Source organism: Pieris napi, chromosome 4, assembly GCF_905475465.1.
Source record: "Pieris napi chromosome 4, ilPieNapi1.2, whole genome shotgun sequence".
NCBI lineage: Eukaryota > Metazoa > Arthropoda > Insecta > Lepidoptera > Pieridae > Pieris > Pieris napi.
In genome coordinates, this window is record NC_062237.1 from 12,306,352 (window position 1) to 12,326,701 (window position 20,350).

The following is a 20,350-nucleotide window of genomic DNA, read 5'->3' on the forward strand; positions in this document are numbered from 1 at the left end:
ATTATATTTAATTTGGATTCAAAAACTGTACCAAAATTAATAAATATACTCAGAGAAACTTAAAATTGTTGAAAACTCGACAGAAAAGGCAAAAGATCGTACGACCATTCCAATAATATGGAATGATCGAGTGAAAGATTGATCGTCCTCAAAACTTTACACCGCAATAAGAGAGATACTGGACAGAAACCGGTAAACACTCGGATATGAGTTACCGACCTAAGAGAAAGATCTGAGTCAAAAAAAAAATCCTGAGAAAAGAGTGTATTTATTAAGGCCGATTTACATTATCTTAGTGTTTAGGAGAGTGCTTTAGTACAACTTGAAAGGCAAGTTCTTTAGCGTAGCGTTTACTAAAGCAAGTAGCGTTTACATGTTTCAACTAAAGTACTATCCTAAAGCACTCTCCTAAACACTAAGATAATGTAAATCGGCCTTTATAGCAACTAGTATTTACAATTGGAATCGTTATCAGTTTTCCCACAATTTATTAAAATTTTAAATTCATACTTTGTTGTATGATAATTCATACGAAAGATTTTTAATTTATCAATAGTTGTTATTGGCTAGAACGGCACAAAATTACTACGAAAAATATTATTCATTGTTGGTTGGTTTAAAAAAGTAAATGTCAATTTTCATTCAATGAGATTGGCTAGTCTCGCTGTATAGAGTCATTCTCGCGGATAAAAATGGCCGCAGTGTTGTTTCCGCATTTGAATGGTGTGGTGTGAAACTTTTTTCCAAATTTATATCGCGTTATTTTTAATAAGATTTTTTTTATCACAGAAAATTATATCTATACAGGGACGTGCACATTTGGCACGATGTCGGAGAGTACTAGCCCTAGTGTGTTAAGTTATTTGCGACAATATAGATTTCAACGAAAACCTACACCTGGCTCTAGTGGAACAATCACAGTTATAAGACCGTCAGGTTCTCGTAAGTAAAAAAATAAAGGTCACAGTTATTAGAGCCGTAATTTTATACAACACGTGTAGACTTACACTTTTGTAGCACCATGTTCTTACATAGAAACATACCTACCACGGCAATCCACGTTATGTTTTTTAGATTTTAGAGTTTCTAAAATTATTCCAAACCAGCCTCTTTTTGGAAATTTTATGTGTTAGCTTGTTAATTTTTATGTGGCTTTATGTTTGTTTTACATCTATATGTCGTAAAGTGCTTAAATTGCTCTGCCTAAGTACATGACATAAAATGGCATAAAAAATACTTGAGCTTGAGATCTTGAAACAAACAATTTATTTTTCTCTTAAAATTCATTCAAGTTCTATCTTGGCATAACATGTGTTGCATAACTGCACATACTATGCATATAACTAAAGGTAACAGCTGATGAAGTGTTACATACTTTGAAGGTAAACATTAACTTTTGTAAATAAAAATAAAAAAGTAATACATATGTATGTGGTTTGCTATAAATTAGAAGTACATCCTTAAATTGATTTATATAAACAATTTGATATTATATATATTTAATATATCTTGCTGATAAATTATTTCAATATCAACTTAAGAGCATACATAATAATTTAGTACAAAAATATATATTCCTTTGTTAAATATCCTATTACCTATAATAAATGCTATTATTCTTTATTAAAGTTTTTGTAGGACCTTTGACCAGGTTCACCACATTTAGGGTAATAAAATATATTGTGCAGGTTACAACATAATAGTATCACAATCATTTATAACAGCAATAAAATTCTATGGATTAATTATTTATTTTAACAGAGTCTCAGATAAGAATGCCAGCTCCAACTACGTCAAATGGCCCAATTGTATATAAGAGAATAAGGATACCAGATTCAGATTCTGATGATGCAGGCTCCCCAGCAAAAAGACCGGCTATAGTGGAACTAACTACAGCAATAAAAGAACGAAGATTTAGAAATATGGTTGAAATGTTTCCAGATATATCACCATTGGTAAGATATAAAATGCTACCTTATTTTTTCATAGGTTATCTATATATAGTATAGGTTTTGTCATACAATAATTTTTTTATATAATATGAGTTTTATAAGGTTAATTATTTTTTAAATCATGATGTACAAAATACAGTCTTACTTGATAATTTATTTGAGAACATGTAGATTTGCTATGTTATACTTTAAATAATCATGTAATTTTTTTAGTTTGTTAAAAATACATTAGTTAAACATGGCTGGAATGAAGAGAAAACTCGTGATGAGCTACTAAAACATGATCCTGAGAGTGATGATAAACCTGCCACATCCAGTTTCTTTGGCTCAAGGCCAGGCTTTTCTGGTGTATCCAGGGTTAATGGGACCACAATAATAAGGGTAACAAACAGTCAGGGGCAAACTGCTATTGTGAGGAAAAAAGTCATGCCTAAAGTCGGTGGGGTCCGACGAGGTAGTAGTGGTAGTGAGGATGATGACTACGGTGTTAGGAAAGGCAAAGACGATAAAGTCTATGATAGGTGAGTAATTTGTTGATTCATAAGTGAAAGTAGCCACTTCCAAGGTTATTTTTAATTACATAAGTGATGTAGATTTAAAAAAACATTAAAATAAATATTTTGGTTTTGTCACACACTTGGTTGTTTCACATTAGTTTTATTGTTATGTAAGAAAAACCAATTGTAGTAATTGTAATTGTAGTAAATTTAAATAAAACTTCTTTAAGGTTTTTTAATTAATTATTAAAACAAGATACATTTGCTGATAAGAACTTGTATTTAAATAGTGTTATGAACATGAGCTTATACTCCAATAGAATCTAACCATCAGTTAGATTCCGTAACAAGACTTAACACTTAATACAGTATGACAGAAACATATTGGATTTTGACATGTCAGAAGTATTGTATATGAGTCTCACCCCAAATCTGTACCTCCAGATTAGACATTTTAGTGAGGTTGCTTCTAAGGCAGTTGTTCAAATTCTAAATTCTATTAGACCCATTAAAATTTTATATGTAATTCAAAAATAGTTGTATAACATTCTCATTCTTCATGTCCATTGAAATTAAAATCCACTAAATATTACAAATTATTTTTCAGTGACGATTCGGATAATGAAGTAACAGATGATCTGATTGGAGACAAACGGAAAGTTTTTGAATTCCTTAACACCAGCAGTTTCAATGAACTGTCACTGCTTAGCGGTTGCTCACAAAAGAAAGCTGAGGCCATTATTGCTCAGAGGCCCTTCAGGGGATGGTTAGATATGGTAAGATTGAATATTGGCCTAGTCTTTATTGAGTAGAAGTTTTGGCCTAGAGGCTTGAGTGTGTGCTTCTCAACACTAAGTTGTGCGTTTGAACAAGTCCGCACCGATTTAACACTTAAAAGTATTAGGCACAGAAAAACAAAAAAAATAAATGTCATCTTACAGATTCAGAAAACTGACGCCAAAACTTACATGTCTTTATTGATATAAAATAATGATATAATATGAACATGTTTTAGACAAATTTTAATGTGTTAAAATTGTATCCAAATTAACTAATTTTGATATAATATATGAATGAATAATAACACATGTTATATTAACTTAAGTGTAAGGTAGTTCAGACAATTATTATACTATTTAATTTTTAGATTTTGAAATGTTAAAATTAATTTGAATATACACATTTTAGGTCCAAAAATTTAATGACAATAAAATGCTGAGTACAGATCTATTAAATTCAACCCAAGAGTTGCTCTGCACTAGGAATAATATACAACGTTTGATGAAGAAATGTGTGGGTTTAGCCCAACAGTTGGAGGCTGCCGTTGCCGCTGGAGCGGGAAGACTAACACAACCTGGAATTTTAGATTCTAGGTAAATAAATTTCTGTTGACTTTTTTATGAGGCCAATTGTTCTGTAGCTTCTATTTTCAATACCATGGGAATCTAGTATTTCTTTAATGCTTTGAAATTTTGTGTATAAAAATCTTTATTCCTAGCCTAAAAAATCAAATTTCAAATTTCCTTTGAGGAAATAATTGTCCCATAAAATTCATAAAGAAAACATTTTCATTGTCTTATTCATTTTTTTTTTTTTATATTAATCATACAATCAGTCTTTGCGACTATAAGTAGATACGTTGAGAGCTTATTATGTCTTGTTCATTTAAAAAATTATTATCACTCAACAAGTACATAATCTTTGTGTAGTGTTTTGAATTATAATTAATTCAATTATTTAATTTGTGATGAAAATTATTTTTGTTTAATGTCACAAGGTCCGTTCAAGTATTAAGTAAGCAGATTTACTGCAATTTATCCCCCCCTCGCTTGTCATCAAAAGAAAGCAAAGCTTTCAAAAATAATAGTACATAATACTATTATTTATGTATTAATTTTTTGTAGGAATCTTTGAAAATGCATTTCTTTTTCAAGCCACATGCTTGAAAAAGAAAGGTAATATGTAAAAAAGTAAATAATTGTTAACGTAATCACCAAATAAGAAAATACGTATTACATACAAATTTATTTTATTTTTGCTCTCAAACATCACACATGTTAAAACTTAAAATGAGGACGATCAGATACTTATGAAAATATGTTATAGAAAGGATATACACTTGTGAAAATGAAATGAGAACTAAAGAAGGCGCAGCGCTAACCAGAACCACGCAACTTCCTCACAATCGATTTTAAATTTTCAGTTTAAAACTAGCCCCATATCAATTAGTGGGTTTGAATTGGCTCGCTGTGTTGCATAAGCAGGGTGTCTCTGGTATCTTAGCCGATGAGATGGGTCTAGGGAAGACAGTACAAGTGATATCCTTCCTCGCACATCTTAAAGAAACAGGACAAGCTAAGGGGACACATTTGATTGTAGTGCCTGCATCTACTTTAGGTGAGTTAGATTATTTATATATGTGTACTCGTTCACATATATAATGCCCGGCAAACTTCGTTTTGCCATGTATATTATTTCTAGGAAACATTTTTTAGTTAAATAAAAGTAACTATATACTAAAATTAAAAATAGGGGTTGATCGTAGAGGGGTGACAATTAAGAGTTAAAAAAAATAAAAATAAAATTGTCTAAAAAATAAAAATTTATCGGACCGCCCTTAACATTAAGGGGAATCAAAAGATGATGTTGTCCGATTCTCAGACTTACTGAATATGCATAAAAAATTTCATAAGAATCGGTCAAGCCGTTTCGGAGGAGTGGCACGAGAATTTTATATATTAGATATGTTGTCCATCTTTCTGCATTATGTTCGAAACTATGGCTGACCATGCATTGAGCTCGTGGACGGGTGCTACTTGGGGTGACTGGTTGAGCTCAAATTCCAGTATGTGGTGATATTATTAATCATTTCAATTAGCCACTATACTATACACAATTCAAGATAGCATAAGCATTTGTGTTATCTTCACTATATTGTAATTTCATGGTACCACATATTTTGACAGTTGAAGCGTTTGACATTTTTTAATAACATTTTTCAATATTTCAAGTGAGGTAGGGCGTAATGGTTGCAGTAACAGTCGTTGAATTTCTCTGAAAACTTATTAAACAGAGTTGTGTAGAGTTTCTTGCAAGTTCTACGATCTTGATCTGGCGACTGCTAGTACATATATAAGATCTTCAAATTTTTACAATACATATTTATCATTTCTCTTTATTGGTTTTGTGTTACCAAGAGAACGTGTTAGTTACGTGTACCTTAGTTTCAGGAGCGTTCAAGTATTACGTCACGCAATTTTTGGAGATTATTGACACCCCCCCCCATGTAACGCACCGTAACGTTTTTCTGTACCCAAGTATAGTAAAAGGTTTCGCGACCACCTAATGACTCTTTATACATAAAAGTTACCATTATGTGGTGTAAAGTACTGGAAAGTCGAAAGTAATATTAACAATAACGCGTAATTCAATTCCCGCTCGCATCGTAACGTTTTTAAAAAGGGACCCCCCCCAAATTCGTTACGTAATACTTGAACGCTCCCTTAGTCAACTAAAAATATTTATTTAATGGTTTCTAATATTCAGACAACTGGAGCACTGAGCTCGCCCGTTGGGTTCCATCGTTCCGTGTGAGCAGGTACTATGGCCCACCTGAAGAACGTCGCTTGCTTCGTATTGAGTACGCCAAACGACTCGACCAATACGATGTGGTTCTTACGACGTAAGTACAAAATTAATGAACGAAAAAAATCAATGGCGCTACAACTTTTTTAGGTCTGGGCCTCAGATTTCTGTCTGTTTCATGATCATTTAATCTAATTGGCAAGGCAATGCATAGAAAGAAAGTCCATTGGTGCACGGAGATCAAACCTACGACCTCAGGGATGAGAGTCGCACGCTAAAGTCACTAGGCCAACACTGTTTACTAAAAAAAAGGAAAGGAAAGGAAAAAAAATAAAGAAAATTAACTAAAAATGGGCCATTTGACAAGATTTTAAATTTAAAGTCCATATCAGATTATTTATTAGTGACAATAGGACTTACAGAAATTGTTTTTTTAATATTGATTATTGGTTTTAAAAATTCGTAATTTCAAGAAAAAATATTCATTTAAATCATACAGCAAAACGGCCATGTAGATCTATATTATATCAACAATGTATTTGAGGTATTTAATTGGATAAGGATTAATGCTGTATTTGTTAAAATCGCTTCGAAAATTAGCTATTGTTTGTCGTAAAAGGTAAATGACAAAACAATTGTATTGTGGGATATCCATAAGAGATAGACATATACCATCGCGGAGTTTTCTGTAGACCTTTTCAATGTGTACAACAATTATTTTGATAAATCTCGTAGGGTTCGCAATGTAAGAGGAAAAAATGTAATTATTTACGACATCACATTAGAAACCCCAAAAATAACAGTATTTCTCCACGATTTAATGGATGTTATTATACATATAAACCTTCCTCTTCAATCACTCTATTTAAAAAAACCGCATCAAAATCCGTTGCGTAGTTTTATAGATTTAAGCATACATAGGGACAGAGAAAGGGACTTTGTTTTATACTATGTAGTGATGTGAAATCATATGTTTCAGATACACAATGGTAAGCAGTTGTCCAGAGGAACGGAAGATGTTTCGCATAACACCCATGCACTATGTGATATATGACGAGGCGCATATGCTCAAGAATATGGCGACGCAACGGTATGACAACCTGCTGAAGATTAAGGTAATTTTTATAGATATATACAAAAAAAATTGTTTATAGATTATAAGTAAAAATATTATTTTGAAATTGCGTGAGATTTTAGTTTTAGTAATAGTCAGTTGCGCTATAACTTTTCAGGTCTGGGCCTCAGATTTTTCTGGGCATCTGTTTCATGATGATTTTGCAATCCAATAGATAACGAGGTGATCAGCCTCCTGTGCCTGACACACGCCGTTGACTTTTTGGGTCTAAGACATGTCGGTTTCCACACGATGTTTTCCTTCACCGTTCGAGCAAATGTTAAATGCGCACATAGAAAGAAAGTCCATTGATGCACAGCCGGGGATCGACCTTACGACCTGCGGGATGAGTCGCACGCTGAAAGTGTAGAATAACGCTACTTACAGTCTCTATTAAGTAGTAGACCACAGTTGTGTACTATTTTCTTCAGTCTCAACATATATTTCCTCTATAATATTAGTCTAGAAATATATAAAATTGGTTAAACAAAGCCGGATTAAACTTTCATACAATTTCCACGTGTGTAAAATGAAAAGAGGTAGCAGCAATGATGTTTCCATTAAACGACTCGACTAATCCAATATCTATTTTAAGGCAAGTATGGTTACAGTTTATTTTCTTTTTTCAGTCAAAACACAGACTGCTCCTAACCGGTACACCACTCCAGAATAATTTGATAGAATTAATGTCGCTGTTATGCTTTGTGATGCCTCATATGTTCTCCGGAAAGACTGATGACTTGAAGAATCTCTTTCAGAAGAATTCTGTAAGTACAACATAGAGTGATCTGTTATTGTTTTTAACTGATTCTAATAAAGTAAGGTTTGAATTAAACGTTCAAGTATTACGTTACGCAATTTTTAGAGATTATTGCCCCCCCCCCCCATGTAACGCGTCGTAAAGTTTTTCTGTACCCAAGTCTAGTAAAACGATTCGTGACCTAGTGACTCTTTATACCTAAATGTTACCATTATGTGGTGTAAAGTACTGGAAAGTCGAAAATAATATTAACAATAACGAGTAATTCAATCCCCCCCCTTATCGTAACGTTTTACAAAAGGACCCCCCCCCCAAATATGTTACGTAATACTTGAACGCTCCCTTTATATACAGGTATTAGGTATTTAACTACTTTTTTTCATATTACAGAAAGCAAAAGCAACTAAAAAAGCGACTGAAAAGAAGGAAGATGACGTACCACCGTTTGAACAAAGCCAGATAACTCAAGCTAAGCGTATTATGAAACCTTTTGTCCTTCGTCGGTTGAAGGCAGATGTCCTTCAAGATCTGCCGAAGAAAACTAATCACATGGTGCCCTGTGCCATGTCTGATAGGCAGCAAAGGCTATACAAGAACCTTATAGCTGCGTTTTCTTCTTCTAAAGATGGAATGGTAAGTATGACTAATAGTATTGTCTTTATCTATCCGCGAAAATAGAGGACACCGTGAACCATTTTTGCCGAAACCCTCCATCTTCTAGTCGATACCAATAAATACAGATAATGCAACTTTTTCTACAGCTGTGATACTTTTTGACATTCAACACCTTTTGTCTTCAGTCACCGTGACCACGCACGCTGTGAAGCACGCGAAACATCGGATAAATTTAAAATTGTGTTAAATAGTTGTAAATTTAACTTTAATCCGTTTAAAAAGTTTTTTCTTTAAAAGTGTGACTAATTAATTGAGAGAGAAATTGAGATTGAGAGAGAAAAATGTCTTTAGTCGGTGCTCCTAAACCCTTATTTGTCAATTTATTTATTTGCTTTATACTCCCGTATACATAAATAAAAAGTTATATTTAAATTTTTATTGTAAATATAAGCCGTTCTCGAATCTTCTTAAACACACAAAATTTCATGAAAATCTATGTCCAGCATGAGGATTTTGCTCCAAAATTGCCCCAGGTAAAAAGGCTGATTTTAAAAATTATAATGAAATAGACCCAGAAATTTTTCTACCCTATTTTGACTACGTGCCATATTACATCATAGATTCTATTTTTTTAAATTTGTTTAAGGTAAACGAAATTATATGATATGCCACTTTTCTATGCAATTCGTATTCAAGTGACATTTGATACGAACAATTACGTCATTTAAGTTAAAGTTGATTTTTGAAATTGAAAACAATATTTTCATGATTTGAATTAAAGAAATTTAGTACATACTTTATATCTAAACTCACCATCCAATTTAAATACAGTGTAATCCCTCGATGTCCCTTAACGACAAAGCATCTAACGCATTGAAATCACTCGGCTCTGGTTGGTTTAGCTTGTCTTCCATACAATAATACAGTTTATATAGCATTACACTCCTTAATAACGACAATTAAACTATTTCTTTTTCTAATACAGATTTTTCTTTTTCCCATTTAACGACAACAGTTCCTAGAGTGTTGTTATATAGAGTTTACACTGTAATAGCACATATTAAAGACAAGCTGAAAAATCTTCTTTTTCTGATACTGAGTCAGATTTTCTAATAAAACACCTGGTGACACGTTTTTTTTTAATTTCCAGGTTCACGCAACAACAGAACAGAGCGGCATGTCAATGATGATGGATATGCGGAAACTGGCGAACCACCCACTTCTCCTCAGATACCATTACCTTGACTCCCAAGTCCGGCAAATAGCAGCCCGACTGGCCAGGGATCCGGGGTATAAGGAGAAGAACGAGCAGTACGCTTATGAAGACTTGCTCTGCCTGTCTGACTTTCAGATACATCTGCTGACGTTGCAATTTCCTGTATGTATACCTTTCATACTATTTTTATTTTTAATCGCTTGGAATGTTATTTGTAGTATTTTGCTTGTTACCAAGGTTTAGGTTTCTTTTCTGAAATTGACGGTTAGGGGCCGTTCTAGTAAGCAGATTTACTGCAATTTATTCCCCCCTTCCTCTTGTCAGCAAAAGTAAGCAAAGCTCTCAAAAAATAATTTGTAGGAATCCTCGAAAATGCACTTCGTTTTCAAGCATAGATAATGTATGTGTGTAAAAAAGTAAATAATTATTGTCAACATAATCACTAAATAAGAAAATCAGCGCTCGGTGGTTGTATCTGAAACTAAGGGAAGGGCAAAATTAAAAAAAAAAACAGCATACCGACCGAGTAGGTGGTAATATTGTAAAGCTATTTAATAAATTTATTTGAATAAAGCTCGCTTGGATGGTCAGTTCTCGGAGGGCTTAATTGGAAATATGAAGTGTAGCTTACATTCTAGTTATTCGTCAAACTTGGGCTTAATTAAAAAATAATTCTAGTTATTCGTTAAACTTGGGCTTAATTAAAAAATAATTCTAGTTATTCGTCAAACTTGGGCTTAATTAAAAAATAATTCTAGTTATTCGTTAAACTTGGGCTTAATTAAAAAATAATTCTAGTTATTCGTTAAACTTGGGCTTAATTAAAAAATAATTCTAGTTATTCGTTAAACTTGGGCTTGATTAAAAAATAATTCTAGTTATTCGTTAAACTTGGGCTTAATTAAAAAATAATTCTAGTTATTCGTTAACTATGTCTAGACTGTGAAACGTCTGATCGCCGTATTGTAATTGGTTAATTATGTACATTGGCAATCGTTTCTAAATAAATTCAAAAGTCCCATTATATTTTTTTTTTTTTCAAAAAAAAAATATTTTTGTCTTTTATACCAATGGAGATGTTAGTGAATTTCAATGAGTTATTAAAAATTTTTTGTATACTTTTTCGTTTTAGATGATGAAAATAGCCTAATTTAGTTATTTGATTCTAAATTATTAATAATATTTTTTTTAATAAATTCAATTATTTCATAATATTTTGTTTCATTACAGTGTATCAAGTCTTTCTCAGTTCCCTCAAGTTTAATAGAAGACTCGGGAAAATTCAAGAAGTTGGACGAGATGCTTCCCAAAATGAAAGAGGAGGGTCACCGAGTGCTGATATTCAGCCAGTTTACCATGATGCTGGACATCTTGGAACCTTACTTGCAGCTGAGAAGATATCGGTATATCCGGCTAGATGGCAGCACTGCTGTCAGTGATAGGTGAGGGTCAACATTCATCGATACTTATATATTATCATGGATATTTGATACCAGTAGGTGAGAAAATACTGAAACAACTTTGATAAAACTTGATCTTGAAACTTATTTGATTTCTGAATCTGTTTCTTGATCATTTTTTAATAGGCAAGTAGGTGATCAGCTTCCAGTGCCTGACAGACGCCGTTGATTTTTGTGTCTAAGACATTTCGGTTTCCTCACGATGTTTTCCTTCTCCGTTCGAGCAAATTTTAAGCACATAGAAAGAATGTCAATTGGTGCAAAGCCGGGGATCGAACCTACGATCTCAGATAAAAGTCGGACGCTGAAGCCATTAGGCCAACACTGCTCAGACAAAAATAATTTATAAAATATAAAATGCACTATATGAGTGCAACGAGGTAATCGCTAAAACAAAGATCTGTGAGGAAGCGCAAGAGAAACTTTATACAAAAAAGTTGATTAATTAATCTTTATATATATATAATTTTACTGTACGTGTGTATGTGGCTGAACTCCTCTTAAACGGCTGAACCAAATTGAATTTTGTTGTATGTTTGGGTGGCGCCCTGGATGGTTTAGATTCACAAATCACCCCGGCAGATGGCGCTGCAGTCGGTACTTTCATACTTTGTTTAATATCCTAGTCGCTTTACAAATCATGCAGGAGTCTGTCGGGTCCGCTAGTACTAAAAATTTACATTATCTATGTTTCAGGCAAGAATTAATAGACCAATACAATAGCGAAGATATTTTCGTGTTCCTTCTATCGACTAAGGCTGGTGGATTGGGGATTAACCTCACGGCAGCTGACACAGTCATCATTCACGATATTGACTTCAATCCTTATAATGATAAACAGGCTGAAGATAGGTAATGTTTAATGCTTTCTACAGTAATTTTATAAATAGTGAAGAATTGTATTTTTGTATCTGTATGCAAAACTACTGAACAAATTTTAACAACTTTCATATTTTTTTTATCTAAAAATAAGGCTAACCGAAGTGATACCGTCACCCATAGACACTCATTGTTAGAGGACTAGGAAGTGCGTTGCCGGCCTTTTAATTCATCTTTAGAATGCTACAATTATACAGACCTATTTATGTCCAAAAAACTGTCCAGGTTGAATTTGACCGTGAAGTCCTAAGTTCGATTTCCGTTTAAAAAAATTGTACCGGGTTAGGGAGCGTTCAAGTATTACGTCACGCAATTTTTGGAGATTATTGACAAAAAACCCCCTCCCCCCCATGTAACGCGCCGTAACGATTTTCTTTAACAATAACACGTAATTAAATCCCCGCCCCGCATCGTAACGTTTTACAAAAGGACCCCCCCCCCTCCCACAAATTCGTTACGTCATACTTGAACGCTCCCTTAGTGATCAGCATTCAAAAATAATACAGAAGAAATCTCCGTACATATGTGTTATATACTTAAAACAATTTTTTGTAATCATCAGATGTCATAGAATGGGTCAAACTCGTCCCGTGAACATTTATAGACTGTTGAGTGCTGGCACCATCGAAGAAGGCATTTACCAAGTAGCACAAGAGAAGCTGACCCTAGAAAAACATGTCACTGGAGTTGACGGTGAGATTATTCAATTTAATTTAAAAAAGTGCCTTTTTTCCGCATTGACATATAATATATTATGTAAGATTTTTTAAACAGATAGTTGTTGAGATACTTACCATTCTGGCAATTACTAAGAATGTATAAATGGGCTAAAACTCTTTTTTCACAAGGTTTACAAAACTATATCAGATTACTTATTAGTGACTATAGAACCTAAACAAATTGTAATGTTGTTTTAAGTAAGTAAATATGTACACATACTTAAAATTTTTTTAGTTAATTACTAGCTGGCCTGGCGAACATCGTACCGCCTAACAGTCGATTCTTTATTTTTTTTAAATACTTATTCTACTATTCGGGACACCGGTCTAGCTAAGATATAAAAAAGAAAGTTGATAAGACAACAAATACATTATGTCAAAAAATAAAAATTTACCTTTCCGGAACACCCCTCCATTAACACTTGAACTTTATGATATTATGTATGGGAATATAGAAAAGTGTTGTTAGACTTTTTCACTCAATTTTTTTTAATTTTTCTCTCCGTAAGAACCATCCTCGTACTTCAAAGAATATTATAAAAAAAGAATTGGCCAAATCGGTCAAGCCGTTTTCATGTTATGTCATGACAACGGAAAACGGGTTTCATTTTTATATATATAGATTAATCTCAGTGCATATATTATGTTATATTAGAACTCAGTCTCTGACGAAATTAGGTTCGGTTTCCTAGAAAAGCGGTGCCGTTATCCAACGGCCGTAATGTAACGTTGGGTGACATCACCCATATCAGTGATAAACATTAGTTCAACGTTTTTCGCGTGTAGCGGTGATTAATACAATGAGTGGAAACGTGACTTGGGCGAGCGAATATGATTGTTTTCTTGCATTATGTTAAAAAGTAAAGACAGCTGTTATAAACAACCGTAAAATGACGGCCGTTAGTTAACGGCACCGCTTTTCTAGGAAACCTAAGCTTTATTATCTATTCCCTACTCCGGCCCGAACATCCCACTTCGGGCAGTTGTTTGAGTCAATTCGTAAACAACAGAACGAGTTAACTGAGTAACTATTGCACATGCGCACTTGTAGCAAGATTCTTAAGAATATGTTTAGAATTTAATTAAATAAATGTTAAAAGCTAACATAGGTTTGACTTAAATTACTTATTAGTCTTAAGTTAGGCTAGATTGTAATGTTCCATGATTTCTAAAAAGTAGCCCTTTTAGTAGCAAGTTGAAGTTGTGTCTTCAACTTGCCCAGGGTTTCCACGTTTAATTGACAAAATTAATAGAAAATGAATTTTATTTGAAATTAATGTATTTTTTTTTTCCAGAAAACGAACCTACGGAGCAAAAGAACGTCGTTCGTTTGTTGTCAGCTGCCTTAGGAATAACATCACCTACCAAATGATGTTTAATAAACGAAGCTAAAGTGACCTCAAAGTGATAAAAAATATACAATAGTGCAAAGTGATAAAGCGCTTATTCACTATGTAGTGAATAATTTATGAACTGGGACGGATTTGCGTTTAATTAAAATAAGATTATAGATAGAAATGTTGAATTTATTATTTAACTGCCCCAATGTATGTCTGTCACAGATTATATTACAAAATTAAAGTTTGACTATTTTGATTTATGATATTTAACTAAAATGAATATGAAATATAAATTGTACAACATTGTTTGGATAGTTTTTTTTGAATGGCACTCTATCTCTGGTTATAGTGAAGTTCCCACCAAGTGATAAATCAATGTATAGTGTAAAGTTATAATAAACAGCTTTTTAACAATTCTCTAGTTTTCTTGTAGTTAAGCTTACTGACTGGGGGCTGGACAGTTGTATGGAAAAGGATGTGGTGTCACCCATACAATTTTATATAGAGGGCCTTATGACAAGTTGTCTATGCCCCCGATCAAAGATTGAACTGATGTTGAACGGTTTTGTGATGTTGAGATTAATATAAGGTTACTTGCATTATAGTTATCATGTTAATAATGGCTATTTTTATAACAAACAAGGCTTTTATTCAGAAACATGTCTCAAGTCATAATCTGGTTTTCAGTAATAATACTTCATGTAGATAAATTCTGGCAAACACGATAAGATTTGTTAAGTTTTTGAATACTGGCCTTAATTATAAAGTTTGTGCGCATAAAAATGTTTAACAACTGTACTCAGAGTTGATCGTTAAATTATCTCTACTGGTATATTAATAATTTATGCCAAATAACGATGCAACTGATCTCCAAAAAATACCTAACTCCTAAGAAACCATTTTTCTTCCGATTGCATCTATAGTAAATGTAAATCTACTAAATTACTTAAGTAACAATATAAATCGACTTGGAGTACAGCTGATATTGAAGAAAACTTGTAAAAAGCTTGAAAAAACTATTACGCAGTTCACAAAATTAGGTAACACGAAAAACATTTGTTTCGAATAATGTGCCTTGCCCATTAATAGTCTACTAAGCAATTAAAAATAACATATATATCTCATACACATTAAATACAGGGAGTAGATTCATATTTAGTGATTTTTGCATATTTCATTTGCCTCGGTACTTTCAACTTCATTCATTTCACTTCTTGGCTCATCCTGCACAGTTTGATAACTTCACCATATATTAAATTTCTATCAGCGTGACTGTTTTATTTGATTATCTCTAAGTATATATGTAAAAACAGAAACTAAAATTTATTACTCGATTAAGATTACATTGGGTTAATTATATCAACTTTCAAAATATTGATTATTTCAAATTATGATTGATATAAATGTTAGTAATTATATCCTTTCAATGAATGTCTATTGTCATATTATGTCAAAATTTGTATTTGAAACACAGGAGTCTTAGCGGTGCCGTTAACTTACGGCCGTCATTTTACGGTTGATAATAAGACAATCATTTTCGCTTGTCCAAGTCACGTTTCCACTCATTGTATTAAATATGGGCACCGCTACATGCGAAAAACGTTGAACTAATGTTTATCACCGCTATGACGGCCGTCATGCCAATGACAGCATCGCTATTTAACGTTACGGTGACACTCAACGTTCTCTAGGAAACCTACTCCGATGTTATTTATAGACAACGTATGGGTGACGTCACCCAACGCTACATTACGGCCGTTAGGTAACGGCACCGCTTTTCTAGGAAACCTAAGCTTAAGCTGAACTAAAAACTTAGTTATCCTGCATTTTAATATGAATTGTCAATTCAATAATGATTTTGTCTAAGTAATTTTATCTTGCAATATTAGCAAAGCAAGCCAAAGCTTTCGGCTCATTTTCAGTTGTATTTAATTTTAGTTTATAAGTAGTTCAATTAATAAGGTTCCTTAGTTCTATAGATATAAGATTTATAATTGTATAGCAGTGTATTATGCAGTCTTTATTTGGGTCTTAACTCTCAACTACATATATTAGCGACCTGCCTTGTGATTCTGTAACTTACTTTTCGAACTCACACAGCGGTTTTCGCATCGGCGGTCGCTCTCAAATCAGTCGTGAAGCAGTCATTTTATGATTTGGCATTCTGATAAGGTGGGAGCATGTAGTTTATTGTTTATCAGAATGCCAAATCATAAAATGACTGCTTCACGACTGATTTGAGAGCGACCGCCGATGCGAAAACCGCTGTGTGAGTTCGAAAAGTGAGTTACAGAATCGCAAGGCTGACCCTGCTTCGCACTTCTGGACATTTTTATTTTTTTTGGAATAAATAAAGTCCTTGTTACTTACTCAGTGCGTTCAAATTGAGAAAGAATTTTGAAACAGTAATTTTTGTCATATATCGTTACGATCATACAAAAATACTAATCGTTCTTAAATATTAGTATAGATACTAGTTCTACACTAGCTGAAACTGTAATTTGATTTATTTATATTATAATTTATATAGGTACTATTCACTTGAGCCGATTGTTTCTTATTATCGTTTAATAACAATTATGTATTTGGTTAGGCGATGCTGCCTGTAACATTGGCTACGGAAAATGTATTGCAAACTGTATATGTGCACTAAATTCAAAAATAAAAATGAAACCTATTATGATATATTTTATATTTGATTTACAGTATTCCCACTGCTAATTTTAATATATGAGTGTTGGCCTAGTGGCTTCACCGTGCGATTCTCATCCCTAAAGTCGCAGGTTCGATCCCCGGCTGTGAAGTAGGCGTTCTATATATATTTTATTTTTAATTTCAACATCATCGTGTTGGTTTAGGTACTGTAAGGGTAGTGTAATTTTGTGTATAAATAAATAAAGATTTTAACATTCGCTCGAACGGTAAAGGAAAAAATCGTCAGGTAACCAAAAAGTCGACGGCGTGAGTCAGGCACAGGAGGCTCATCATCAACTTGCCTATTAGATTGACAAATGATCATGAAACAGATACAAAAGTCTGAGACCTAATAAATTTGTAGCGCCACTGATTTATTTAATTTATTTATATATATATGCAAACACACAATACATAAACGAAATACACATTTAAACAAAAATATAAAATAATATTACGTAAGTCATGTTATAACTAACCTTCTTAAACCTTTAAAATACGGCAAATACAAAACATCTACGTACAACTCTTGAAACCAAATTAACGGAAAAGTCTTCTAAAACACCGATTAGAACCTTTTACAGAACTATATGTCAACAATCCAAAAATCTAAGTTTTTTGAGAGAACTCTACAATTAATGTATCCCAACATAATTCATTGTCTAGACAAGAAGGCAATGCCAAGTATCCAATCTCGGCAGAAGGTTTTAAATAGTTTCATTTATTTTATAATCTAAATGAATTAACGTGTACATAGTTTTTTGGCGGCTCTTCATTATAACATTTTTAATACACAATTTATTAATAAATTGACAGTAGTTTGACAGTTGCAGTGGCGGATTTACCAGCAGGCTAAGTAGGCTGAAGCCTGCTGGTGGCAAATTCGGGAACTGATTTTTGAAGTTATACTTCTTTAGGCGCGTTATGAAAAATTGATGAGAGTGAAATTTTACGATGCGCGCGCACCGTTACACAAAATTATCAGTATGAACTTGTCCACTAACGAATTCTTTTTAAAGCAGTCGGGCGCCGAGCGTGCGCGAGCGAGATGGGAATAAGACAATCTACAAGTAAAAAGAAATAGAATATGCGTGAAGTTAGCAGCAATGCCAATAATTTTGATTGACCATAATGACCTTTGTAGTAGTACCTTTTAAACAAATAAAGGAGTTTTATTTATTTTTTCAAAGAAATTTAGCAATGCTTTTTCACAAAGACCTATTGTTAATTAGTTAAAAGGTTATGAAACATACCTAGTCATTAAATTGAATGAATAATATAATAAAATAATAAATAATTATTATTATTAATATAAATTAATAATTTAATAATATATTAAATATTATACATTTATTAACGTTAAATATTTATAATGAATGATTTAATATTTTAAAAAAATAAAGAAAGCCAAAGAAATAGAACTTCTTAGGCGCGTACATAAGTACACGCACCCTTTTGCTACTTCATAGAAATCAAAAAGATATCGGCATGTCGGTTTTCTGATGTTTTACAGATACCTGCAACAAAACCCCAACCAGTAATCGATCTCTGCGCCCGTAGCTTCACTTTGTATGAGTAAAAAAGGGTAATTGCAGAAAGTGTATTTCCCGCTTCCCTCTTCCCCCTATCAACCTATACATGTCAGTTCTACTACTGGTGGGAGGCTGCGAACTGGATGGGTATAATTTAGTGCTCAAAAATCAAGCCCAAAAATTATTTTACGTGCAACAAAATTGTTGAATTCTAAAATTAATAATCCAGGAGATGACAATTGTAGAGGCAAGGGCGGCAACAATTTCACAGCATACTAGAACATTTGTAAAATACTCTGAACAGTTGTTTTGAGTTTAGTAGCTTGACTGTACCACAACAGTGGTACTACTGCACTTACAAAATGTATATGTACCAGTAAACATTGGTACATATACATGCTGTCTGCGTCGATGGTAATAAGTTAAGCAAATGCCAATTTTATTGCAACTTCTTAGGAGAATGCTGCATAGCGTGATGTAGAGCAAATATTAGTCATTGCTTGAATAGTCGCTTTGCTTCTGCCTTCTATTCGTTTTTGTTAGGTAGAGACGGAGAATACTGATTTGTATGGGCGAACAATGAGTGTCTGTGTGACCAGCTTAAGCCTTTTCCTCAATTCCTACGGAGTGTGATTATTTTAATAATATTTATTCTAATTAAATTCATAGCATGTAAGTTATTTATCAATCATATCATTACTCTATATTAAATTACCTAAAGTATGTAAACATAAAATAACTTAAGTTGATTACGTGTCAATGTCATTAAAATTGATTCAGTGAGCAGCTTGATCTTACGAAGGTGAAACAAAGTTTATTATAAATTTCGAACATTTATTCGACAGTCATGAATGCATTTACGTCTTTTAATAAAATTCTTTTATCTCTAAAAATATTTTACTATGAAAATGTGTTAAGGAAGTTATAAATTATTAACTGGCAACACAGTGGTGCGCGCGCGACGCATCAGTCGGCAATCCGCCCGGGCGGGCGCCATACGACCGGAATCTGCGCGAGCGACATACAATTCGCGATTTATAAAAATTTCAGTGAAATAAAACGCGAAATCATAACGTTCATTGAAACGCAAGCGTAAGATTCTGGTAAGTATATATTTTTTTTAATTCTTTAGAAAATTAACAAAATCTATTTTTATTTAGTGTTATTTTCGGTCGCTGCAACCATGAGGCTAATTTTCAGACTAGTCAATTTCGAATTGTATGAAAGTTTCACGGATATGAAATGAAAGTGCACCAGTGCATTACCACGCCTAGAATCGGTTTCTACACTAATTGCTTTATACAAAATAGATTTTCTTTTGCTTCCGCCCGACGTTCGGCCTAAATACCGCTTCTTTTGACGCGCCTCACTACACAGTACACTAATGAATGTTAACCAATTAAATCTTCATAAAATAGGATAAAATAGGCAACCTAAAATTTAAAAAATGGCGCGTCTTAGACTAATCTTTAAGTGCTCTCTACATATTCGGATAAACTCTAAGTTCTGATGACTATATATCAGTCCTATTACTCCATGATGTTAGCTAGCTATTTTATAAAATTGTTGTATTATGTGATGACGACATAAATATTTAAAGCAAAATCGGTTGTTGCCTATTCGTCTAATTACGAAATTTAAAAATATATTTAAAGGTATCTTAAAACAGGCTTCGTTTTACATTCTTAGCTATACAAGAATAGTTGTAATATTAAATAAACACTTTATTATTTTATTCTAATCCTATTAAGGCAAGGCTCTGAATGGTCGCATAATACCTATTGTAGTACACATTAGTTATACTTTTACTGTGAGTGATATTAACCGTCGGGGTTCATATTTCAGTTTACATTGAATTATGTGTATTTGTCGATAGACTTATTTCGGAATTATTGTCGCAAGTTGCGTTGCGTTTGTTTATTACCGGGTAAGTGGAGGCTCTTTATTTATATTTATTAATATGAATAGCAATTATCTCGCTAAAACT

The 20,350-nt window shown here is 33.1% G+C and overlaps 2 protein-coding genes across 4 annotated transcripts in view; both read left to right on the top strand.

Moving 5' to 3' along the window:
- The first annotated feature begins 581 nt into the window (after nucleotides 1–581).
- Nucleotides 582–14,551, top strand: LOC125048976 (SWI/SNF-related matrix-associated actin-dependent regulator of chromatin subfamily A containing DEAD/H box 1 homolog). The gene is made up of 15 exons (XM_047647963.1): nucleotides 582–942; nucleotides 1,762–1,955; nucleotides 2,166–2,473; nucleotides 3,057–3,225; nucleotides 3,638–3,822; nucleotides 4,653–4,846; nucleotides 5,996–6,131; nucleotides 7,014–7,149; nucleotides 7,778–7,915; nucleotides 8,299–8,541; nucleotides 9,674–9,901; nucleotides 10,970–11,181; nucleotides 11,896–12,051; nucleotides 12,641–12,771; nucleotides 14,093–14,551. Exons 1-15 carry the CDS (start codon nucleotides 828–830, stop codon nucleotides 14,167–14,169), a joined length of 2,622 nt encoding a protein of 873 aa, XP_047503919.1. The 5' UTR covers nucleotides 582–827; the 3' UTR covers nucleotides 14,170–14,551.
- A 4,756-nt stretch (nucleotides 14,552–19,307) lies between these two features.
- LOC125048552 overlaps nucleotides 19,308–20,350 on the top strand; it is a 28,401-nt gene continuing 27,358 nt past the window's right edge. For all 3 annotated transcript variants that reach the window (XM_047647266.1, XM_047647267.1, XM_047647268.1), the window contains exon 1: nucleotides 19,308–19,466. The gene's annotated coding sequence lies outside the window, so the exon portion shown is untranslated. The remainder of the gene's footprint in view (nucleotides 19,467–20,350) is intronic.